This window comes from Eucyclogobius newberryi, unplaced genomic scaffold (genome assembly GCF_026437365.1).
Source record: "Eucyclogobius newberryi isolate DKJ021-1_F unplaced genomic scaffold, fEucNew1.0.hap1 SCAF_6, whole genome shotgun sequence".
Taxonomy (NCBI): domain Eukaryota; kingdom Metazoa; phylum Chordata; class Actinopteri; order Gobiiformes; family Gobiidae; genus Eucyclogobius; species Eucyclogobius newberryi.
Window position 1 is genome coordinate 6571355 of NW_027316278.1, and position 27457 is coordinate 6598811.

At 44.2% G+C, this 27457-nt stretch overlaps 1 protein-coding gene across 1 annotated transcript in view; it reads right to left on the minus strand.

The window, feature by feature from the left end:
• LOC140346549 (bone morphogenetic protein receptor type-1B) overlaps positions 1-24281 on the minus strand; it is a 72615-nt gene extending 48334 nt beyond the window's left edge. The window contains exon 1 of the mRNA XM_072432673.1: positions 24159-24281. Within this exon, the coding sequence (XP_072288774.1) occupies positions 24159-24222 (64 nt within the window). The 5' untranslated portion in view covers positions 24223-24281. The remainder of the gene's footprint in view (positions 1-24158) is intronic.
• Positions 24282-27457: the final 3176 nt, after the last annotated feature.

Genomic DNA, 27457 nt, shown 5'->3' on the forward strand with positions numbered 1-27457 from the left:
TTACTCCCTTTACTCTCTTTACTCCCTTTACTCTCTTTACTCCCTTTACTCTCTTTACTCCCTTTACTCTCTTTACTCTCTTTACTCTCTTTACTCCCTTTACTCCCTTTACTCCCTTTACTCCCTTTACTCCCTTTACTCCCTTTACTCCCTTTGACACACTTCAAACTCGTCTTCTAAGTTACGATTGGCTCTTCTGCTCATTAAGACATTCCTCCTGGAGTGGGATGCACTGCTCTGTCTCCACGGCGACACGCCCCGCTCTGTCTCCACGGCGACACGCCCCGCTCTGTCTCCACGGCGACACGCCCCGCTCTGTCTCCACGGCGACACGCCCCGCTCTGTCTCCACGACGACAGGTTCCGATAAGAGCTGGTCGTCATGACGCGTTACACTGCAAAAACTCAAGATCTAAATCTAAGAGTTTTGCTTTTGAACTGAGTGGATTTTGACTCGTGGTTTTTGATGCGCGTGAACAGGAAAAAAGATAAACTATAAACTATAAACATACTTTAAGAAAAATATGAAGTTATTCATCATAATATTTTTTTCATACTGTAATTTCCCCCCAATTTTTTAAAGAACTCGTCATGTTTTGTGGAGTTTAAGTTTTACACTTAATAACACAAAGAAGTCAAACGAAGGGAGAATAAAGAATATTCCATGAACACATTATTTTAAAACAGGGTTGTCCAAACTATGGCCTGAGGGCCGAACGCGGCCTTCAGACCCATTTAGTTGGCCCTCAGGTTTCCTACTACTTTGAACCACAAAAAGTAGTACTTTTCACTGTAAAATTTGAAATATTCTGCAACAAAAACTTAAATAACACACATTTTGATGAGATACAGACCTAGTGCTAATGCTCCAAGCCTTATTTAAGGTGTGGAGGCTCATCAAAACTCAACACTTCATTGTCGTCTGTGGCCCTCAGCTCCGTATGTGCTCCAACATGTGGCCCTCAGAGGAATAAAGTTTGGACAGTCCAGGCTTAAAACAAAAACAGTATTAAAATGGCTTTAGTAAAGATTGATGCTGATAATCCTGATCCTGACACTGAAGGGCCCCATGATGAAGCTCCTGTGGGGGGGGCGGGGCCAGTGTTTATACGGGGCCCTTTCTGCTCCGGCCGTGTTTGACAACGTCTGCACAACTAATGAGCGCTCGGGTTTGAAGGTTTGTGGCACGGATCAGTTACATTTACAAAGTTATAATTTAAGTGACAAAGTTTGAGAAAAAGTTCTATGTTCACAATATCATTAGATTTAAGGCTGGAACACGTTATCTGAGCTCCAAAACATGCCGTACGCTGAGAGAGGAGGTTTTATGAGTCAGACGAAGACGTAAACGCAACAAAACGACACTGGAAATGTGAAAAAATGTGTCAAATGTGAAAAATATGTGTTTTTTGTGGTTTGGTCGTAAATGAGGTGTTTTAGTATTTATTCTACATCACGTCAGCTTCATCTCGGCCAAAACAGTGAAAATCTCATTCTAGGTTGTTTCACAAATTAAACAGCTAATCAATGAACTTAAAGGATCATTTAAAACAGGAATAAAATGAATTAATATACCAAATTTAAAATAAATAAAATAAATACATGGAATGGATAGCGCTCGATCAGAAGCGTGCTAGCATCTGCCTAGCATCCGCCTAGCACCAGCCTAGCATCAGCCCAGCATCAGCTTAGTATCAGCCTAGCATTAGCCCAGCATCTGCCTAGCATCCGCCTAGCATCCGCCTAGCACCAGCCTAGCAGCAGCCCAGCATCAGCTTAGCATCCGCCTAGCACCAGCCCAGCATCAGCCCAGCATCAGCCCAGCATCCGCCTAGCATCCGTCTAGCATCAGCCTAGCATCAGCCCAGCATCAGCCCAGCATCCGCCAAGCATCAGCCCAGCATCAGCCTAGCATCAGCCCAGCATCAGCCCAGCATCAGCCCAGCATCCGCCTAGCATCAGCCCAGCATCAGCCTAGCATCAGCCCAGCATCAGCCCAGCATCCGCCTAGCATCCGTCTAGCATCAGCCTAGCATCAGCCTAGCATCAGCCTAGCATCAGCCCAGCATCCGCCTAGCATCCGTCTAGCATCAGCCCAGCATCAGCTCAGCATCCGCCTAGCATCCGTCTAGCATCAGCCTAGCATCAGCCCAGCATCAGCCTAGCATCAGCCCAGCATCAGCCCAGCATCCGCCTAGCATCCGTCTAGCATCAGCCTAGCATCAGCCCAGCATCCGCCAAGCACTAGCCTAGCATCAGCCCAGCATCCGCCTAGCATCCGTCTAGCATCAGCCTAGCATCAGCCCAGCATCAGCCTAGCATCAGCCCAGCATCAGCCCAGCATCCGCCTAGCATCCGTCTAGCATCAGCCCAGCATCAGCCCAGCATCCGCCTAGCATCCGTCTAGCATCAGCCTAGCATCAGCCCAGCATCAGCTCAGCATCCGCCTAGCATCAGCCCAGCATCAGCCCAGCATCAGCCTAGCATCAGCCCAGCATCAGCCTAGCATCAGCCCAGCATCAGCCTAGCATCAGCCCAGCATCAGCTCAGCATCCGCCTAGCATCAGCCCAGCATCAGCCCAGCATCAGCCTAGCATCAGCCCAGCATCAGCCTAGCATCAGCCCAGCATCCGTCTAGCATCAGCCCAGCATCAGCTCAGCATCCGCCTAGCATCAGCCCAGCATCAGCCCAGCATCAGCCTAGCATCAGCCCAGCATCAGCCTAGCATCAGCCCAGCATCAGCCTAGCATCAGCCCAGCATCAGCCCAGCATCAGCCTAGCACTAGCCTAGCATCAGCCCAGCATCCGCCTAGCATCCGTCTAGCATCAGCCTAGCATCAGCCCAGCATCCGCCTAGCACTAGCCTAGCATCAGCCTAGCATCAGCCCAGCATCCGCCTAGCACTAGCCTAGCATCAGCCTAGCATCAGCCCAGCATCCGCCTAGCACTAGCCTAGCACTAGCCTAGCATCAGACTAGCATCAGCCCAACATCCTTGAGTGTTCAGAACAATCAGAGCACTTCTAGTTTAAAACCAAATACAAACTGTGTATTTATCTTTTTTCCCCTTATAAACAAACTCAAATGAAGATCGACACTCGCTGAATGTTTTATTTCCGTAAAGGACGCTTCAAACTGGAATAATAGTGATGATTTGTGGAGGGAAATATGGTAAATACACAGATTGTATCGCTGATGTTTTACAGTTACTCTATCGTAGTGATGTCAACCCAAACCCTTTAAACACATTTACGATTGGATTTTACTGCATTTGTTTATTTGATGGAAGATTGTTGTTTACACTTGGCATTTTTTTGATTAAGATGGTGATCCGGAGGTGGGTTTGAGGTCGACTTGTCTATTTTACTCATATCGTTATTATTCTTACTGAATTGCGCTTAAAAATGGTGTAAATGTTGTATTTTTAGTCCACGGTAACAACTCCGTCCACTCCCTCTTCACATTTCTCACTCGTTTCTCACATTCGGGGCCCGTTGAAAAGAGAATGTTTTGTTGTTTTTTTCTGGAAGGGGGGGGGGCTCCGCGGGGTCACCGTTGTTAATTGCGTGTTGACAGTGGCCCCCCGGTCTCCTGCGGGCGCTTTCGAAAGGCCCCCGGGGGGAACCATTAGAGGACGGCGCAAATGGAGGGTCCGTCAGCTTGTTTGACTTTGCGCGGATGTTTGGACGTGACTGATGGACGTGGCTGATGCCGCCGCCCCGGACGCGAACCCACGTGGCGCGCCGAGGGTCCCGGAGAGCGGCGGAATGGGAGCGATCCATCAGAGCGCTGTTTGAAATGTCCCACAATGCTTCACGTTTGTTTTGGCTGGAGACGGACGGGTGCGCGGGAGGTCACCATCGCGTTTGAACACGTCGTGATGATGTCGCCTGATCCGGAACACGAGCGGGACGTTTGCGGACGAGTCCTCGGGTCGTTAAGGTCCTTGTGGTCGCCAGCAGAGGGCGCAGGAACTATCTGATTTTCTTTTTGTTTCTATAGAGACTTTTGTGAACAAGAACAGTTTCAAAATTCCAGAACGGCAAAATGGAAGTGCGATTTCAGTGGGATTAACGTGAAACTATGGTGTTAACCATTTTTGACATGTTTATTGTTTATTTAGTCAGATATTATGATGATTTTTAAGATTTACTGGACAAATACTGACAAAAAATGTTGAATCCACGTTTTTTTTTCTTTTGATTTACAGATATTTTGCAAATATTACCACAAATTATAAATTTTGTGAAGCTCAATTACAATTTTGAAAGTTTAAAATAGCACGTTTAATACAAAAGCAAAACAAAGTGGCATTTCTACCTTGGTTATTCAAAATTGTTCTTTATTTCGATTCACTTACATCTCTTACAGTTTAGATCTGATGTCACGCGTCACAATTCGCTTCGATTTAAGAATTTTAACATTCAATGGCAAAGTGTTTGAAGGGTCTATGCTTGGGTTTCAGAATGATGAACATCTGGAAGTGTTGCCATAGCGATTAACCCATGAATATGCACTGTAGTCAGGGCTGAATAGATTATAGTTTATTTAGCAGTCCTTAAATATGCGTCATCATTTCAAATTTTAACTTTTCATCTTTATCTGAAAATAATGAATTAAAACAAGTTGATTTATGAGACATGCCAGTAGAGGGCGCTAGAACAGCTGCTGTGGCACTCAAGAGTGAAGCAGTGAAGAAGCAACGGGGCTAAAAGGAGTGGCCAAATACAGAATAATAAAGCTGCTAGAATAAACCTGGTGAAACACGGTGAATCGGTTCTGGATTACCAATAAATAAATTTAATTAGAATAAAAAAATTGAATCAAATGAATAAAATAAAATAAAACAAAATAAATTGGAAAAAATGAATAAAATGAGTAAAATGAGTAAAATGAATAAAATGAATAAAATGAATAAAATGAATAAAATGAATAAATAAATAAAATAAAATGAAATAAATCCTACTACAAGAACTTAAACCTTTTAAAATGTAAATTCCTGGTGTGGGATTCATCACCAGCTTGTATCCATGTTGCAGATGTAATCACATACTCTGGAATGTTCCGCAGCATATCATTAAACAAAGAAGTTTTGTTGCGCTGACAAAAGCTCTCAAAGGCGTCAAGGCGTATACAGTCCATGTATGTAAAAGGCAGACAAAACTCACATTTCCCTCACAAATCTCCAGCTCATCCATTCTACAACGTCTCCTTTCTGCTGTTGTCCAGATAAATGCTTATTCCCAATCAAATAACTGTTCGACCCATAACAATTTGGTTGATTAAGACACCATTGACCGATAAATCAATTCATAAATGGACAAAAGTTGACAGTTCTATAAATGTTTGCTCTTTCTTTTTTTTCTTTTCTGCGTGAAAAATAGTTCCTTGCCGTCGTCATCTGAGAATCTCACACAAATACAAACGAGAACAAACTTTCTGAGCATAGAATGGACTTAATACTCGGTTCCTAAACAGCACAAAGCCTCCATCTCGTACAAAATCTTCGCCAGTCCCTCATTTACACTCCTCTCCATTATGTCCTCCGCCCTTCAGCCCTATCTCGCAATCGGCACCGCTTTTCTCCCCGCGTTGAAAAAAAAAAAGAAAAGGTAGGTACACACTGACGCGAGGGGATACAACGGGAAAGCGGAACTGTTCCCAAGGCCGCGGACAAAAAGCCCCCCGTGGAATACAAGCAGGGGATGAAAAGAGGGCGTGTGAGAGCGGGAAAGACGGGGGGAGACGCCGGGGGAGCAGCTGGTGTTCAAATCAAACACACATTCGCCACAAAGATATCTGCAGAACAACACAACACCAGCCTACACACAAGGACTGGGACCAGCTGTGTGTGGGAACGCTTGGACGTAGATGTGGGAGGGGATGAAAAAAAAGGATGATATCACAGTTGTTGTTTTGGAATTATGTCAAATTAGACTATTGTGTGTAATTAAAACTATTAAAAATGGCTTTAAAAGAGACAGAAGTGGCTAGAGTGCTGATCGCAAACCACTCTGAGGAAAACCTTAACCTTAATAGAGAAGGAAAAAACATATACAAGTCGCACTGGAGTATGAAATGCGGTTGCAAGTGTGAAAATAACAAATAACATCACATATGAGTCGCTCAGGAGTATAAGTATATAAGTATAAATATAAGTATAAGTTGCACTCTGGCCAAAACGCTGAAAAAGGTGCAAAATATCGAGAGAAAGAAAGAAAAAAGGATGATATCACAGTTGTTGTTTTGGAAATATGTCAAATTAGAATATTGTGTGAAAAAATTACTTTAATAGTGACAGAAGTGGCTAGAGTACTAATCGCAAACCACTCTGAGGAAAACCTTAACTCTGGCCAGGATTGTAACCTCCACGTACAACCTGCACTAAACGTCTCAAATCCTTTAAGCGCTGGCAAAGCAATAAGTTATATATTTTGCAAGCTGACGAGGGTAAAAAGGGATATTTCTGCCCTTTTGTGGTGTGCAACACTTGAACCTCCGCCACATTTTAGCACATTTCTTCAAATTCTTCTGTATCTACCTCTGTATCTACCTGCGTTGCACCAATGAAATTTCCCCATGTGGGACAATAAAGGAATATCTTATCTTATCTTAGTTCTTGAATTACAACTAGTAAACGTTAGTGACTTGGTGGTGCAACAAATAACCGTCCATGTTTAATATTTAAGTAGCGAGACTTTTCCCCAGTTCTCCATTGAAATAAATATACATAAATCCAAATATTATTGAAAACGCTTGTAGTTAAATTCAGCAAATCCACACTTGTACCACGAGCTCAGTCACAAGGCAAGACAATATTGAGAAGAATAAATCTGTTGAGCCTTTACTTGTATCTCCATTTATGCAAACTTTTAGTAGCTTTATAGCATTGGAGTGGTTAGCAAAGATTGTGTCTGTTTATTTTGAAAAAGTCAGATATCCCTGTGATTGTTTATCGGTCATACTGTCGAAAACACTGGCGAAATGACTCCTGACCAATCCTCGCTGAGTATTGTGTCCCCACATTGAAGGCTCCTGGTTAAATGCAGAGGATGAAGCTGAAGTAAACCTTATTTACTCATGACCAAGCTGGAGGATTACCGTATTTTCCGGAGTATAAGTCGCACCAGCCAAAAAATGCATAATAGAGAATAAAAAACATATATAAGTCGCACTGGAGTATGAAATGCGGTTGCAAGTGTGAAAATAACAAATAATATCACATATAAGTCACTCCGGAGTATAAGTATATAAGTATAAGTCGCACTCCGGCCAAAACTATGAAAAAAGGTGCGACTTATTGTCCGGAAAATACGGTAGTGTGCGTGTTTTCAATGACTGGTGAGCCGAGCACTTGATGAGGAACAACCAAGTATTTTGAAGTTCAAACAGAGCAGACGGGAGGATTTCAGAGGATTTCAGAGATTACACAGAAGAGACGGATGCCCTCCTCCCTGATGGCGGTGAAGGAGCTTCCCTCCGAGACGCTTCTCAAACAAGACCTTGAGCGCAGCTGTTCTTCACCGCAGACAAATGCACGTGTCACGCTGGAATGCCAGGGCTGGACCACAGGCTACTATAACTAACGCATTAAGTCTAGTGCAAGCCTGCGAGATTAATCACCATCAAATCCCCAAAAAATGTCATGGTGTTGCTGGCAATTATTAAATCCTAAAGGCTGTAATAAACATCTCTGCAAGTAAGTATCAACGAAGTATTGACAAAGCTACAGAGCCTGCAGTTTAGGCAGAAGTCTGGTGTCTTATCTTATGTGGCATGCTGAAACACAAACGCTGGAGCTCTGGGCCGACCCGGTGCAGAGAGAAGGGAGGACATGCAGTAAACTGTTGAGCCAGGACTCACAACTCTGTGGCCAGCAGGAGCCCAGCAAGTGTGCCGCCGCTTTAACCACTCGACCACCGGACATGCACTGGGACAAACTCAATGTGATAAACTTCAGCTAAAAGTACTGGTAATTTGGGCCAATGTTCCAGAAAGTCAGAGGGTCAACATTATTGCTCTGAATGAATTCATTAGATACAAAATAGAGTGATCCACAGTCTCCAGCAGGGGGGGCTGAAGCGCTGAACAGCCCCCTCCCGATGTCCATACGGTGCAGGCCCGGCATAAAAAGTGTGACTTGAATCTGGTTATATAGATACATTTAAAAAAAATCCCAAATAGTGCCACAAATATTGAAACTACATTGATGTATTTATTTATTTCCACAAGTTGTGCCGACCCGCAGCTTGTGTTCTTGTTAAATATTATTTTTCGTTTATTAGAGACGCCGCACGCTAATGAATACAAGATGTACACGCTGTATTTATGCATATTTCCATCCTTTGTACGCGTTCACTCCCAAAAACACACCGCACTTCAACACTGGAGACGAGGTATTGCCCAAGGACACAACAAACATGCTCCGGTTCGAGGGGGAATCGAACTGCTAACCCGCACGTGAGTGAGTCTCTGCCTTATCTCTACTTCCCCAGTGTATTTTGTTGATTGTGTGATTGACAGTCCATCACAGGAAATCGACATCATTCAAAATGCCTCTGATGATGTCACGTCGAGTCACACGATCCTCGCAGATATTTTTGAAGCCTGCGGCGTGATCTATTCCCGTGCTCCGTCAGGTGACACATTGTTCCGTGGCGGTGCATGTGCTAAACTCAGGCCAGTGAAGCGGTCGACAAAGGGCTCCGAGCGGCCAGAGAAACCAAAATAACAGCCGCTGCCGCTCCAGACGGTCAGCGCGCAGGAGATACCATGTGACCAGCACGTCACGGGAACGATAACGACATCCATGGAATTTTCAGGAATAAACTGATCAAGAGGTTCTCGGAATGCTTCTCTACACCAGATCTGGGCGTTTGTGGCCCCAGGGGCAAGATGTGGCCCTCGACATGTTTTAATCCGGCCCCTAGAAAGATTTTAGTTTCTATTTTTTAACTGTAACATCTGTCTGCATTTGTGTCCTTAATAAAGATGACATGAAATTAATTAAATAATAGATTTAATTGCCGACAGAAAAGTGATATTTTAAGCTATTTTATTTCATATTTAATTGTATTTCTTTCTTTCACACCAATGATCGTGGGCCGGCCTAAATTCGAATATGGCCCTCGGAGGAAAATAATGGCCCTGCTCTACACTCTTATGGCTATTTTAACCCATTGTGTCATTTCTTAGTCTTAGTTTGGACCTAGTTTTGTCCTGCGTCTGGTTCCACCGCACGTTTTGTTTCGTCTTATACGATTTTTGTGGATGCGACACTACAAGAAGTTTAGCGACAGAGCTCCCCCTGCAGCTCCATCGTGAAACTACATTGTCAGAGAACAGACTCAAAAGTTATTTCTTATTTTCCACTTTGTTTTCTTTGAATAAGGCAATATAAAAAAGTATATCGTGTGTGAGGAGAGTTGTCTTTGGGTCAATGGCTGGTTTTCCGCGCAGAGCCAGCAGGGGGCAATGACGGACACTTAAAGACATACATATTTAACCATCACAGGAACTTACAAATACGTATAATATGGTAAAATGTTACTCAGTTCTCGTTTAAATTGTAGAACAGCACAATGTTCACATCAGTGGAGACTACGATTGATCTGTCTGAGAGAATATCCAGCTCCGTGTGGCGACATCACTACAATTGTACTGGTTAGCTGAGGCTAGCGCTACATGATAGCGGTATTTTTGCACAGGTAAAAGTTAGTCAAGGGAAATGGGGAGATAGGGTCCTCGGTCACGGCTCAGCTCTTCTGCCATTACTTAGAAACGACGCAATATCCTTGTGTTTTCTGTTGGTCGAAAAATCAGACTCTGCCAGGATTCGACCGCCGCTTGTCTTTGGTCGATGGTTCTAAGTCTCTCATTGTCCCCGTCCCACTGTGAAAACGGCTCTACAAACTCGTCATATTAATCTTATGGTTTTTAAGCTCACTTCAATTGACAGCGATCGCATCTCTACCGTGGAAAAATGACACCACTTTCTGACGCTTTTGTGAGAAAAACAAATAACTTTAGTGTTTTTGTTCAAACAGAGAAGATGTTAAACGTTGTGCCACGGTAATCAGGCTTTTAGATAGGATTTGAAAACACGGCGGCCGACTAGGCAAAAAAACGAGTAGCTTCGGCATTCTCCGGACCACGGCTCGGCAGCCAATCAGACACATTTCGTTGACCAATCAGCGCGCAGCATGCACATTTTCACTTGTAAACTGTCATGGCGGACTATTGTCAAATGCTTCCCGGCCCGATTTCATGATAATGTTGATAAAATGGCCCCGTCCCTGCACTCAAAAATGCCCATATTTTAAATACCCCGTCCAAAATACGGGAAGACGGGCGTCTATCTAAAAGCCTGACGGTAATCACAGGAATATGAACCATAAACCAAGTCAAAAAATCTTTAACAGCCAATTCCACCGTCCAATTCCACCGTCCTCGATCGCAATTTTGCTTCACCTCAGTTTAGTCGCGTTTACTTCCTTTTTGGCCACATATTTTCTGAGGTGATACTTGGGTTCCGCTGTGATTACATCTATTTTGTCGATCTTTCCACAAGCGCATTAGAAGCATAAACAGGCATCGACTGAAAGCCTCTGTCAGATATGATAATCCAAACTGTTCTCTTTTTTAAAATAAACACCGGGAGACCGAACAGCTGCTCAGAACATCTCCGCTCGCCTCCTGTGCGTCCTGCGAGATGAGAAATAGCTCTTTCAAATATACAACGCCGCGCGGAAAATAAACAGGGCAGAAAAATGGAGGCCAGATTCAAGCACATCTGGAGAACGCCACCGCGAAGCTTTAGGTAAACAGTCCTTTGGGGACATGTGTGGACATGTGTGGACACTGACGCTACTGTAGGTGAAACTCAGACTGAAGATAGCGTTGTCACAGACTGCAGACAGAAGAGACGCTGCGCTAAACGGGCTAAAGTGCGTATGACAAGTTGGACGATTGATTTGACTAAAACATAAGCGCTGTACTTGTTTTTAGTGTTTTGAAATGTAAAGACACAACTATTTTAAAGTCTTTACAGCAGTCCACATATATGTTTCACTTACCTAATGCATTACCAGCATCCGAAATCCTAAAGAGTTTTAATGTCAAGTAAAGCTAACAAACATTAGCATGCTAACATTAGCGAAGAATAAAACGCTTTATAATCGATGCAGAAAAGGCGCTGAGGCAAAACTGATTTGATCATTACTTGCAAAACCTCGCATTTATGAACAAGTTCTTTTTTTATGTTTCAAAATGGTAAAAATCAGGTACAGTGTCTTTACAGTGACTGAGTGAAGCTAAATACTACTCCAAGTATGTCTGAATTTACTTTTTTAAAAGCTTACATTTTTCCTACTAGGCCCTACTTTTTAAAAAGCTTAAATTTAGCATATTATGTGCAGTAAATTGTGTTTTTCACGTTTTTATTGTGTATTTCTTGGTGTCAAACTAATGCTGTTGAGACATTAATGGAAACGTTTGGAGCATAATTTTGTCAGCAGAGAAAAAAAGCCTTTATGAAGAAATGCATGACATAAACCACCAGCGATCAAGGACTGGGACAAATGAAAGGCATTCGGAAAAAAATCGTTGGACAAAGAAAACTGACCATGTGACATTTCTGATTTTTTTTGAATAATCATAAATAACTTCTATGATAAATATTGATCACAGATTCTCTCCCAACAGTCATGATTAGAAAAACATGAAAACCTGAATAAATGCTCGAATAAAATTACATTTAATTTAATTCTCTTGATTTGAGTGACTGTCTTGAAATCAGATTTGCCAGTGGAACGAGAATAAAATAAACACATCTTTATTTGTTTTATAAAGTGTTTTCTCACTTGAAATGAGCCAAAATTCACTTAAAAAACCACTTGTTTTATTGGCAAACCTGAATTCAAGGCTGTAGAAATATACTCAAACCAACATAAATATGACTTAATTCGAGCACGTAGTTCACACTTTCCCAGTGCATTCTCAATAATGACACAAAATATGCTTTGTTTCCCTTGAATTTTATCTCTAATATTTGACATTGAAGAGCTGATTGTCGACGACTGAGGGCCGCGTGACCCAAAAACACAGATAACGGATGAATATTACCTCCGACGTACGCGCCAAACGTCAAGACAGCATATTCAGCCAGACGGAGCAGAAGAACCCCCAATGCAGTCGACTCCTTGCCAATGTTTTGCAACCTTATCCGCGGCGTACACAGGGGGCGCTTGTGCCAGAATGTTTCTCGTGGCCTCTTTCCAATATTATGACACAGAGCGGACCACACATGCCACCAGCGGAGAGAAACGCCACGTTAAAAGCAAGTGTGAACAGAAGAGCGCGAGTTTATGATCAGATACGATAGAGTCCAAAACACGGGGAATGAAACGTCTGATTATCCCGGGTTTGAGAGCGCGGCTCGCTCTTTGTGTCACTTACAGCAGCGTTTTTGGCGTTAGCTTGGCCCGTGTTTGTTTCCACCGTTCTGCTTCTGCGGCTTCTCCCTCGCCTCGCGGGCTAAAGTCTCACTTTGCACATGTTTAGCTCGACGGCTTCTGTGGACGGGTTGGGAATCTGAAGGGTCCAACGGGTATTTGTGGGCAAAACACTGTTATTGCATTCAGTAGTCTCCATGACCAGACACAGCTCGACCGCAGGAGTCGTGGTCAGAGGTGGACAATACCAGTGAGCTCTGTTCTAATCCAATACTAATGAGGGTTTGTGTCTTAGTATCATCGTTATGCCAATGCTAGAGCTGTGGAAAACTAAATAATGCTCATGATTCACATCCAAATCCTTTTTGCAGATATCCCATGCAAACTACTTAAATCAACTAATAAACGAATACTCCTGGTCCACAGAGACACCACTGACCGATTAACTGACCAAACAAATGTTGACAATATCTGATATAAAAGTATAAAACACCATTTTCTTTATGGCTTCTGATTTTCAATACCTCAAAACTATGAAAACATACCACATATATCTTTATTTTTACATTTTATATTAAATGTTAATAGCCTCTTTATTTTTAAATAGATCAATTTAAAATATTAGCGCTGCATCAACATCAAATTGGTATTATTATTTTTTAAAGGTCTTATACGCCATTAAATCCAATAGATACCGTTTTAGTTTAATTGTATCTTTCTTGAATGTGATGTCATGTGACCTGAAATACCCTGTTCAGTGTTCAGCGCAGGTCATTAGCGTAGCATTAGCGGTGAGCGCATACCGACTCGTTAGCTGTCTGCGCTGGACAAACAAAACCGTGCTCTCCCCAGGGGCCCATCACAGAGCCATTGCATTCAGGTTATGCAAAGAGGTGTTCAACGGCCGCTCACTTTCCATCTGAACAGGTTTAATCACATGTGGCACAGCAGGGTTTTTATCAGGATCGTGGGTTTCGTCCCGCTGCCTGTTCAGCGAGGTGGACATTCAACGCAGTGGTCGATATCGGAAACAAAACTTGACAAGACAATAAACATTTTCACTGTGACGGAACAGAACAGCCTCTTTTGAAGCGTTAAATGAAATGCAGTGGACTTCAGGGAGATGCAGATGTGAGGAAGTCTGATGGTTACGTCAGGAGGAACCCGGCGCCGGTCAGGAGGAACCCGGGGCCGGTCAGGAGGAACCCAGGGCCCGTCAGGAGCAACCCGGGGCCCGTCAGGAGACTAAGTTTTTATCACTGCCTTAAATGAGACGTGGACCATGGAGCTGTCGGTCAATGGAAACACAGGAGGGACGGGCAGAAGGAGCGAGAGAGAGGAGGAGAGAGAGGAGGAGAGAGGGAAGGGGAGAGAGGAGGAGAGAGAGGAGGAGAGAGGGAAGGGGAGAGAGGAGGAGAGAGGGAAGGGGAGAGAGGAGGAGAGAGGGAAGGGGAGAGAGGAGGAGAGAGGGAAGGGGAGAGAGGAGGAGAGAGAGGAGGAGAGAGGGAAGGGGAGAGAGGAGGAGAGAGAGGAGGAGAGAGGGAAGGGGAGAGAGGAGGAGAGAGGGGGGAGAGGAGAGATAAAGGGAGAGAGAGGAGGAGAGGGAGGAGGAGAGAGGGAAGGGGAGAGAGGAGGAGAGAGGGGGGAGAGGAGAGATAAAGGGAGAGAGAGGAGGAGAGGGAGGAGGAGGAGGGAGGGAAGGGTGAGAGGAGGAGAGAGGGAAGGGGAGATAGGAGGGGAGAGAGGAGGAGAGAGAGGAGGAGAGAGGGAAGGGGAGAGAGGAGGAGAGAGGGAAGGGGAGAGAGGAGGAGAGAGAGGAGGAGAGAGGGAAGGGGAGAGAGGAGGAGAGAGGGAAGGGGAGAGAGGAGGAGAGAGAGGAGGAGAGAGGGAAGGGGAGAGAGGAGGAGAGAGAGGAGGAGAGAGGGAAGGGGAGAGAGGAGGAGAGAGAGGAGGAGAGAGGGAAGGGGAGAGAGGAGGAGAGAGGGGGGAGAGGAGAGATAAAGGGAGAGAGAGGAGGAGAGGGAGGAGGAGAGAGGGAAGGGGAGAGAGGAGGAGAGAGGGGGGAGAGGAGAGATAAAGGGAGAGAGAGGAGGAGAGGGAGGAGGAGGAGGGAGGGAAGGGTGAGAGGAGGAGAGAGGGAAGGGGAGATAGGAGGGGAGAGAGGAGGAGAGAGAGGAGGAGAGAGGGAAGGGGAGAGAGGAGGAGAGAGGGAAGGGGAGAGAGGAGGAGAGAGAGGAGGAGAGAGGGAAGGGGAGAGAGGAGGAGAGAGGGAAGGGGAGAGAGGAGGAGAGAGAGGAGGAGAGAGGGAAGGGGAGAGAGGAGGAGAGAGAGGAGGAGAGAGGGAAGGGGAGAGAGGAGGAGGAGGGAGGGAAGGGTGAGAGGAGGAGAGAGGGAAGGGGAGATAGGAGGGGAGAGAGGAGGAGAGAGAGGAGGAGAGAGGGAAGGGGAGAGAGGAGGAGAGAGGGAAGGGGAGAGAGGAGGAGAGAGGGAAGGGGAGAGAGGAGGAGAGAGAGGAGGAGAGAGGGAAGGGGAAAGAGGAGGAGAGAGGGAAGGGGAGAGAGGAGGAGAGAGAGGAGGAGAGAGGGAAGGGGAGAGAGGAGGAGAGAGAGGAGGAGAGAGGGAAGGGGAGAGAGGAGGAGAGAGGGGGGAGAGGAGAGATAAAGGGAGAGAGAGGAGGAGAGGGAGGAGGAGGAGGGAGGGAAGGGTGAGAGGAGGAGAGAGGGAAGGGGAGATAGGAGGGGAGAGAGGAGGAGAGAGGGAAGGGGAGAGAGGGGGGAGAGGAGAGAGAGGAGGAGAGGGAGGAGGAGGAGGAGGGAGGGAAGGGTAAGAGGAGGAGAGAGGGAAGGGGAGATAGGAGGGGAGAGAGGAGAGAGAGGAGAGAGGAGAGCCAGTTCTGTCGTGGCACATTCTTAATCCTAGTCCTGTCACTGGTCTCACCAATCTTCACATTTCCAGGTCCATACGTTCACAGAGAAGCACCTTTCCTCACAGCCGGCCGGTCCTGTCCCACCGCGAGCTCTGCGTCTCTTCTCCTCCACCGCTCCTCCCTCTCGCTCGCCGGCGGCAGCAGAACGTTCCGGAGTGGCCGAGGTGCACGTGGTATCACGGGGCAGAGCGGGTGGAAACTGCTAAGCCCCGTGTCGTCCACTCACCTGCCGCCTGTCCATCAGCCCACTGTCCCGCAACCCGCCACTCTGGGACGGCCATTCCACAGAGGGTTCAACATCGACTCTGTTACGATCGTACACTCAACACGTTATGGAGGTTTATGATATACGAACGTGAGAATTCATACACGGATCCTTTTTTATCGAGGCAAAATGTAGTAAATGTTGTAAAGGTTCAGTCCACATCTGATCAGTCCATTTGGTCTGGCTCCCACTGTTTGGATAAAGATGTCCTTGTGTGTGGAAAACATCAACTGACTTTCAGGACATGAAACCCGAGGGGACCATGCAGGTGTTCAGTGACTCGATTCCTGCCGACAACGCCAAAATACAAACGGTTTCTGCCACATCATTACTTCAAATTCAGTTGACTTTTTCTTGAACATGAATAATAGAGGAATAATATATAATAATACATTCTTAAGGTTGTCAAAAAAAAGAAAGAATATGGATGTATTGTCAAAAAACAAGCACCTTGCAATTCTTTCCATTTATAAAAGCGTCCAAACTGTGAACGACGGACCGCGGCTCAGTGGCAGAAGGAGCAGGAGGGTGAAAAACGATACAGTCCTGTTTATTTCCACCAAGGACAATGAAACGTAAGCTAGCACAGCGGCTCGCTCCCATGAAGGAGGGACCCAGCGTGACTTACCGCGCACGAGTTCATGTGTGATCACTCTCCACGCGCTTTTTAAGTTTCTCAAACATCTGCTGATGGGCCGACACTGGCCTTGGGTCACTGAACCAGAGGGAGGGGGAGGGGCTGTCTGGACATGGAGCCTGCGTGGGTCAATATTTGTTGGCAATAATACAGATATAAACTTTATTTCAGACTCAATTGGCCCGTATGAAACGTTAAAAAACCACACATAAGACAAACTAACAACACAATACATTATATCGACAGCGATATTCAGACAATACTTTAACAATGCGTCAGGTTTGTGCTCAAATGTGGCTGTAAATGTTTTGGTTGAGGTTCAAGTAGCACAACATGGACCATAAAATGAACCACAAAAGTTCAGGAATATCACTTTATACCAGGGATGTCCAAACATATTGAAACACAAGGGCCCCAGACTAGGGGTCCATCCAGAGAATAATTCAAATGGGGCACATTTAACACAGGTTAGCTCCATTAAACTGAACCAACAGAGCTTTGATTAGACCAAGAATCTCCTCAATGAGACACTAATGTTTGAGTTTTAAAACTTAAAGTAACTTTATGTAATTTGGGCCAATTCACAATGAAGCCTGGGGACCTACAAAACAACTACAAAAGTACTTTTTTGTATGTAACTGTACTTTTATTGAGTAAAAACTTTGAGAGCGGCTGGTATTAGTACTTTCTACTTCACTACATTTGAGAGCAGGTAGTATTAGTACTTAACAACTACACTCAAATTTGCAAAGTAATTTACTTACGATGGCGTCCTGCCAAATGATTTAGAGTTCAAGTTACAGCTTTATGTAAATGAAATACATCACTGAAAATGACAAGAAAATTAAGCCTGACTTCTTCATTTGACTCGTTACTACTAAACAAAATGTGAGACACTACTAAGTTTTACTCTAGAAGTACATTTTCAAACATGTACTTTAATACTTTTACTTGCTAACGTAACTAAAGCTAGTGGACCAATAAAATATTGTCTGAGGGCCGCATTTGGCCCCCGGGTCATAGCTTTATGCCCTTGTTTGGGAGAATACACTAGATTGTCTACGTCTCTTTTTGAGCTACTTTTTATGAGTTTTAATTTCAGGTGCTGCACTTGATATGAAACATTTCTTTACCTCCAAGATACAATTGCAATATTATAGCTTGTTATGTACTGTATGTATATTCAAAACACACACAATGAAGTAGAATCTAGAATCTGGCACATCCAAAATGACCTGCGAGGTTTTCTTTGCCCTCGAGATCAGCAGCTCTATGCAAATCCCGTATACATCCAGTATAATGAAACGATTTACCTCATCACCCACTTTAATAACGTAAGCGCCGCTGGTGATGCCACGGGCGCTAAAACAGTCAAGACTTTTATGTGTAAGTAATTACTGGGTCTCTCCACAAACGTCTTCTCTGACAGCATAAACAAAACTTTTTTTTCCCCTTTCACAATAGCGTCAGAAAGCGCCTTTATTCCACCATAAAGACACGATTGATGTCGGTTGAAACGCCTTCAAACCGTGAGTTCGTGGAGCCGATCCCGCACGAAGGATGATACATTCAACGTTTGTGGATCGTCATTGTGCAGCGTTCTTTAAAGGAACCTGAGATCGTGCCATAGTCAGTTTCTTAAATGTAAACTTACACATATGTATGCTTTATAATTAGTTACAATGATATGTTTTAATTGCACTAAAGTGGCCCACACAAACCTAGACTAAAGGCTTAAGTTTAACCCCAGAGAAGCCAAACGTAGACGACATATAGGACAATAAAGTGCACGGAATAGGAGTTTGATCTTTCTCAACAAACCCTTTAAATAAATACATAATAAATAATTAAAACATATATATCATTAGCTTTGGCAGCACAAAAAGATGATATTCTAAGATAAGATCATGCGAGCCAGAACGTCCTGCTTGTCCACACTTGACACAGTGACGTCTTCTCGAGCGAATCGAACCAGATCTCACTGTGTAATCCGGGACGGAGCTGAGGTTAAACCAGGCCTCACGATCGAGGACTAAAATAGAAACCGAGCGGGTCGAAAGTAGCGCGACGCACGGAGAATGAATGCATCCGAAGTGTCTGATTTTCAAACCGTGAAACTGAAGAAACGTTCCGACGAGACGGTTTGAAACGGAGAAATCCACACTTTAAAGCCCCACGCGTCGCCATAAAACAACTCGAATGGCAATAATACTGTGTTTCGCTGTATAAAATGTATCTTATCTCCATGGATACGGTTCAGAGTTGCGCTTGTAACTTTCTGTGTACATATAATCATGCGGGTGCCTCCTTCAGAAAGTTACATGCCTTTGAGCAAGTTCCAAAGTCGGCTCGGAATGACGCACTGCAGATAAAGTGTTTTTTCAAATTTGCTGTGGAGACAGTGACATCTCTATGTAACGTCTAAAGGTCTGCCAGCTGCTCGTCTCCATGGAGATATTACTGCTCGGAGTACCTTTACTTTTACAACTTAAATGCGTCTAGCGATGATTTATGGAGTCAGAGCAGCACAGGAACCTCCAGATCTTTACATTTGACGTTAAAAATCATCGAATCAGGCGTGAATGAAGCTGAACACAACGAGTACCGTATTTTCCGGACTATAAGTCAAAAAAAGTTCATCGTTTTGGCCAGCGTGCGACTTATACTGTAACATACATGTGCAATTACTGTCATACTTTACGCAATAATGTCATATTTGTGTGCACATTACTGAAAATAAGAGTGTTTACCTTACCACTATGATTAGTATTATTTAGTCTCATGTTAGCTTATTTTTGTATTTTTATTTTATGTTTTATTATATATTATATTTATTTTTCAATTTTTATTTATATTTTTTTCTCTATTCCCTATTAAGAATATGAGAGGTTCTGTACATAGGAGTTTTTTCAATTAAGATAATTATTTCTATTATCTGTTCTTTTTTTCTGTAACTACTTGCGTTGCAACCCCGAAATTTCCCCATGTGTGGACAAATAAAGGCATATCTTATCTTATCTTATTAGTTATTTTCACACTGGCCACCGCATTTCACATGTTGATTATTTTCACACCGACAACCACAAGAGGGCGCTCTAGGCTCTAAGCGACGCAGAAGAAGAATCTGCACTTCCTCTTCCTCTGGAGTTTGTGGAGTTGTTTAAAAGTGACACAGAGGAAGAAGAATTCAATGGATTTAGTGATTTGGGGTAAAACTGATGCTTTGCTAAACTTGTTAGCATGTTCTTTATGCTATAGTTATCTGAATAACTGTTCATATGTTACGTTAACATACCAGACACTTACCACAGTTCTGTCTGTGCCTCATGTAGCTGAAGGTGTTAGCGTTAGCATACGTCATATAGCTGAAGGTGTTAGCGTTAGCATACGTCATGTAGCTGAAGGTGTTAGCGTTAGCATACGCCATGTAGCTGAAGGTGTTAGCGTTAGCATACGTCATGTAGCTGAAGGTGTTAGCGTTAGCATACATCATGTAGCTGAATGTGTTAGCGTTAGCATACGTCATGTAGCTGAAGATGTTAGCGTTAGCATACGTCATGTAGCTGAAGGTGTTAGCATACGTCATGTAGCTGAAGGTGTTAGCGTTAGCATACGTCATGTAGCTGAAGGCGTTAGCGTTAGCATACGTCATGTAGCTGAAGGTGTTAGCGTTAGCATACGTCATGTAGCTAAAGGTGTTAGCGTTAGCATACGTCATGTAGCTGAAGGGGTTAGCGTTAGCATACGTCATGTAGCTGAAGGTGTTAGCGTTAGCATACGTACACCTATTCACCATGTTCTCTCATCTGTTATTATTTTAAACTGCATTTCAAGATGAAATGTCTGTTCTTGGTCTTGGATTTGATCAAATAAATTTCCCTTAAAAATGCGACTTACACTCCAGTTTTTCTTCTCTATTATGCATTTTTTGGCTGGTGCGACTTATACTCCAGTGCTACTTATAGTCCCGAAAATACGGTATGTTTGTAATGAGGGAACAATGTCATATAAAGTACATTTTGCAAGCACTATTTTCATCAGATTGCATTGGCGTTGTGCACAACCCGTATCCGAGCCTGTGTTTCCGCGTCCAAAAATCGACGAAAACATTCAAACACCTGTGAGACCAAAGTACTCGGAGCCCTTCTCCATCAGCTCGCCAGATCCCACACGGAACAAACGCCAGCCTGTCGAGTCAGCGCTCCGTCAAACGCATCCGTCATCCCGCCGCGTCAGCCTCGGGGGCTCAACGCGCCTCAGAACGTTCGGAACTTTTACGACAACCGCAACTCATGTGGGCGGCGAGCACAGGCTGCGCACCGCCGCACGGAGTTTACAAGCCGCTAATTGTTCAAATGATCGGTGCCGGTTAAACTATGTGGTCGGGCTGCTTCTGCTCAGCGCCGGTGGTGGCACGTTGTTCTAATTGTTACTTTGTCCGATTATTGCCTCAGTCGCAGTTTGTTGAGGAAAGAGTTGAACGAAATTGAATGTCTGCGTCTACGACATCGATACAGGAAATTATATCGCAAATTCGGGGACACTTTACGCTCACGGAACGCCATTTTAAGCAATAAAAAGGTGTTTATTATCGGTGACATTGCGGAATCACTTCGACATCTGCTGCCCACGTCCGACCGGAATACAATTATACACTTCAAACTGGGAAAAACCAAGCAATAAAGTCATAAAATCCTCACGTGAAGACACAGCATGATTTTGTCTGCTGTAGAGTTGCACTTTATGGCACCAGCGGATCATTATTTTATATTTTGGACATAATTTATTGGTCTAAAACAACTTAAAAGAAACAGTGCGCTGACTTCTGATTTGTGCCAAAATAATGCTGCCAAATCCTGGATCGTCCCAGTGGAGAATGAAGATGACTCAAACATCGTGAATCCATAAAAACCAACGGCAGATGAACCGATAAGATCATTTAACTTTAACGTGTTTAACCAACGGAGTCTCGTTAAAGCTTTGTGTGTTTTTAGGCAACTAAACATCAGCCTGTGCAGGAGAATGAGCAGAGCAGATCCGCTCAAAAGTGTAAAAAATCTGCCTAAATCGTTTGAGTTTAGCTAATGAGAAGAGAAGAGAAGCTCTAACTGAGCATGTGCAGAGGAGAAGAGAAGCTCTAACTGAGCATGTGCAGAGGAGAAGAGAAGCTCTAACTGAGCATGTGCAGAGGAGAAGAGAAGCTCTAACTGAGCATGTGCAGAGGAGAAGAGAAGCTCTAACTGAGCATGTGCAGAGGAGAAGTGAAGCTCTAACTGAGCATGTGCAGAGGAGAAGAGAAGCTCTAACTGAGCATGTGCAGAGGAGAAGAGAAGCTCTAACTGAGCATGTGCAGAGGAGAAGAGAAGCTCTAACTGAGCATGTGCAGAGGAGAAGAGAAGCTCTAACTGAGCATGTGCAGAGGAGAAGAGAAGCTCTAACTGAGCATGTGCAGAGGAGAAGAGAAGCTCTAACTGAGCATGTGCAGAGGAGAAGTGAAGCATCAGCGCCAACAACAAGTGACTTAAGATCTATCTTTTAGAGACAAGTCTGTGTTTGTAGCTCAGGTTCTGTTCATGTTTCTAATGATTCGACGTTAGTTAGAAACACAGGCCGTCGTTTAACGACATGAAGTGCTAATTGGTGTAATGAGTTGTGTGGCGGTCCAGAGCAGAGCTTTTAGCTAACATGTGCGGGTCCAGGGCAGGGGGTGTATCCTGCTGCTGGAGGGCCTTCTCTGCTCTTCACCGTGAGACAGATGAATGAGGAGGACACGGGGGTCGCCCTGGAGAGGCAGGATTAGCTCCAGGCTCCTGCTGCTCACACCTCCACAGCCAAAACCCCCCGGGAAGAGACTCTAAACTGAGCCACGGGAACAGGATCAGGCATCAATCACTTTCATGGAGCCTGTTCTGACTCCAGTGGTCAGTGGTCAGACAACACCGCTGACATGGGCTTCAAAAAGACACTTTATCATCATCAATGGCCTTTTTTTTATACTTGTCTACTTCTCAAACAAGTCATTACCTTCCATATTTGTTTCTTAAAAGATAATTAACCTGTGAAATACTTCAGATCTTGACATGTTTGAGCAGAATCCTGGACATGCATCAAGAGTCTACAGAGCGTTTGGATCGATCTGATGCTTTGGGAGCAGATAAATAATAACCGTATTAGAATGTCGTCGATGCAGAATTGGAAGAAGAGGTGATGCGCAGCCCAGAGCGGCAGCACCTCCTCTTGAGTCCTCGCGCCCTGAAGCTCGCTCGCTGACAGCTCGCGGGACATTGAGAGGATGGAGGACAGATGCAGAACAGAAGAGTTTGACGGACCTGAGCTGCTGTGAGACGCTCCCGTTCGGTGAGATACAAGTCAGAGTCGAGCAGAAGGAATCGTGGGTAAAAGGACAAAGGACGGTGCGTTCATGAGACACCAGTATATCAGAGTCAGATCTCTCCTTCACTGTGGAACTCCTCCTACTTATTCCCAAAGAGGTTTGGTAGTTTTTCCTGATCGAGAAGGACACGGGATGCTGGGACATTTGTCTAAGGACACGGGATGCTGGGACATTTGTCTAAGGACACGGGATGCTGGGACATCTGTCTAAAGACACGGGATGCTGGGACATTTGACCAAAGCAGGACCCCAACCAGACACGGGCCTGGACTGACCGCTGACCACACAAGTGGGTCATCTCAACACAAAAACAACCACTGATCACACACAAAAAACAAAAAAAGAAATGTTGACTTTATATTGGAAAAATGCGTTTGATCTTTTTCTGTCCGATTCTTAAAACTACTTCAAATGGAATGTTGCCACGATACAAAAAATGTCCAAAGTTTTACACATTTGATGTAACGTTCTATGAAATCACCCAAACAGTGATTAAATTCAACTGCAAATCCAAAAACTGCTCATACTATGACTATCTTTTAATAATCTGATTTGACTTGGACAACCACAAATGTTTGCTCACAATTATAAATGCCAAAGTTGTTCAACTGCAATTACTGTGATGTATCAGTTTCAAATAAACAAGCCAAAGTTGTATAAAAACTTTCTGATCCCAAAACAAGCCCGGACAAGTGAATGGAAGAAACAGACATTAAATAAATGAATGAATTGAATAAATACACTTTTTCTATCCAAACAAGCACAAATTCATCAGGAAGAATAAAAAACAGACATTTCACACTGCAAATATATTCACAAAATGACAGTAATCCATCAAGAGGTTTCTTTAATTGAGTTGTTTTAAATTAAATTAATTTATAAATCAAGATTAAGCGGATGAATGCAGCAAAATCAAACTTTTTAAGAACCACTGACACGTGTCTGAAACCAAATATTCACACACAGTATGTTTATGAGTTCAAACAGTTGCTTTAATAATCTTAGTTCAACTTGGCAATAATTTGGATTTCTAAATTAAAGAATGAAGAATTTTAAGTTAATCTATAATTACTAATGACCATCTTAGCCTTTTTAATGTCCGAGTTTGCACCTTTGGAGGGAGAATTTGGCCACATTTTTGTGTTAAAAGGCAAAATATCAACACATGTCTTGGTTATGTTCATGAAATCAACACTTTTTATTTTGTTTTTGAGAATAAAAAAAACTCCAATTAAGATCAATCAACGAGGGAAGAAAAAAATCCAATGCATTTATTTTTCCCAGCCACAATTTTAGATTCTCAATTTAATTTATGAATTTTCCCATTAAAACTTGTTTCAACGATACAAATATGATTTTTAACCAAGCCAAACAATTTCGTTCTTGATTTTTATTTATTCTTTCCCCAACATCAAACTTCTATCTCGCTTTTTTTTCCCACAATCCCCAAAAAACTCAACAGTTGTAAAACATCCCGTGGACTCACCGTGCGTTTGCAGCGAGAACAGTCCAAGCAGCAGCAGAGGGCTCAAACCCCGCTGTCCTGGCATGGTCCTCCCTCCTCCTGCTCCTCCCAAGGTCCCACTACGTCCAACTACGTCCACCTCGAGGTGTCCCGTACGTCCTCTGTCCGAGCTCACGGGACAAAAAAAAAAAAAAAAAAAGGGGCTACAGCTCCCGCACGATCGCTTCGAAAACAGCCCAAAGACTCTGCGAGCAAGTCCTGCCCAACAGAAGTCTACTCCAGTCTGCAGCTTTCCATGTAGTGTGTGTCGAGAGGCAGTCCAGCTGAGGAGGGAGAGAGAGAGGGAGGGAAGGAGGGAGCAGGGGGAGGGGTTTGCACTGAAAGGGGGAGGAGTCAGGGAGCAGACAGGAGCAGGGAGTGAAGCAGAGGGAAGAAGGATATTAAAAACAAGCAGAGGGATCGAGAGGATTCAAGGCCACTTTCCACGGAATCCTCAACAAACTTTCAATCACATGACGCAAAATCTGCTTTTTTTTTTTTTTAGATTTTGACCACGGTATAACGCCCTCGTCCCAAAAACGTGCCTGGAGTTGTATTTGCTCGTATTTTGCTTATTTCGAGCCGGTGTGGTGGCTTCTGTCGTCTCTGAGCCTCGCAAATCGCTCCGTTTGAATTTCCCCCGGATCCAGAATACAGACCGAGTCATCAAGCCAAACTCAAACAGAACTGTGCAATCAGATGTGTTTATTTCAGCGACGCGTGTGAAACAAAGAAGCTCATCTGTCGTTCTTTATTTGGAACGACATTATACTTCTCGCACCTCAGATTGAGAGGGGTTCTGTGCTTTTGTCATTGATTTGGCAAAAGTATGCAGTATTTTTTAGTCCCTGTGATATTTTGTTCCTTTCGTTTTTCGACCATGTGTCTCTGATTGGCTTATCCATCTGTCAATCACGCCCATTTAAACCATCACCAGGCTAATTTCGTGGTCAAACCTGTTCACAACAAACCCATGGCTCCGTTAGCAGAGCGGTCACGTTGCCTAAGAGCTTCATTCATTTATCTATTTGCACAAGAAGAACGCACAATATGTTCACGTTAAACATTTGACCATGTCAGACACAAGATCATCTTATCATGGAGCAACATTTGTAATAAATTCAACAGGTGCAACTAACTTATTGCTTATTGACACAGGGACAAGATAAAAATCTGAAATCCAGAAAATGATTGTAGATTTTTGTGTGTTTTGTGTGTTTACAGGCACAAGAGAAATCTGATCATCATTAACACGATTTAACGTCGTATTTGGAAGACAAAGTAACTTTTTCAAATTTTTTTTTACATTTTCTCTTTAATTTTTGTCGTTGTTATATTGGTTTTGCTTTTTTGGCATAATTTCCTTTGTCAAAACCTTCACAGGTTCACACACACACACACACACACACACAGACAGACAGACACACACACACACACACACACACACAGACAGACAGACACACACACACACACACAGACAGACACACACACACACACAGACACACACACACACACACACACAGACAGACAGACACACACACACACACACACACACACAGACAGACAGACACACACACACACACACAGACAGACACACACACACACACAGACACACACACACACACACAGACACACACACACAGACACACACACACACACACACACAGACACACACACACACACACAGACAGACACACACACACAGACACACACACACACACACACACAGACACACACACACACACAGACACACACACACACACACACAGACACACACACAGACACACACACACACACACACAGACACACAGACACACACACACACACACAGACACACAGACACACACACACACAGACACACACACAGACAGACACACACACACACACACACACACACAGACACACACACACACAGACACACACACACACAGACACACACACACACAGACAGACACACACACACACACACAGACACACACACACACAGACACACACACACACAGACACACACACAGACAGACACACACACACACACACACACACACAGACACACACACACAGACACACACACACACACAGACACAGACACACACACAGACACACACACACAGACACACACAGACACACACACACACACACACAGACACACACACACACAGACACACACACAGACACACACACACAGACACACACACACACAGACACACACAGACACACACACACACACTCACACACACACACAGACACACACACACACAGACACACACACACAGACACACACACACACAGACACACACACACACACACAGACACACACACACACACACACACACAGACACACACACAGACACACACACACACAGACACACACAGACACACACACACAGACACACACACACACACACAGACACACAGACACACAGACACACACACACAGACACACACAGACACACACACACAGACACACACGCACACACACAGAGATAAATCAGATATAAGTGTTTACATGACATGATTTTGCCACTGAATAAGAAAAACTAAATAAAATACAACAATTTTGACGATATTGACAAAAAACATGTTTTTTCGGTTTGTTGTCACACAAATATTTCTATTTCACATTGAGACTTTTTTAATACATTTTTAACCAAGTGAATTTTGTAATGTCCACTTTATTTGAACTATTGTGATTTTTTTGTTTTGCTGCTTCTAGGTGGAGAATATTACGGATAAAGTGTGTATTTGCTTGTTGATCTAGATTGCTGATTCTTGCTGACATTTTGATTTAAGTAGTTAGTCATTTTAGTTTTTATTTATAGGGAAACGGTACTGTAACATTAAGCTCATAATAAACAGAGCTGTTCCGTTGGTGTTGATCCACAATCAACAGTTTCCAGATCAAACTCTCGTCCCAGCAGGTAGTGGCACAGGCTCTGCAACGCCCCCTCGATGGCAAGGGCCTGTTGGACGTTCCTCTCCAGGTTCCCCCACGGGCAGGACCGCTCTGTCAGGTAGAGCGTTGGACGTTCCTCTCCAGGTTCCCCACGGGCAGGACCGCTCTGTCAGGTAGCGTGTTGGACGTTCCTCTCCAGGTTCCCCACGGGCAGGACCACTCTGTCAGGTAGCGTGTTGGACGTTCCTCTCCAGGTTCCCCACGGGCAGGACCGCTCTGTCAGGTTGAGCGTTGGACGTTCCTCTCCAGGTTCCCCACGGGCAGGACCACTCTGTCAGGTAGCGTGTTGGACGTTCCTCTCCAGGTTCCCCACGGGCAGGACCACTCT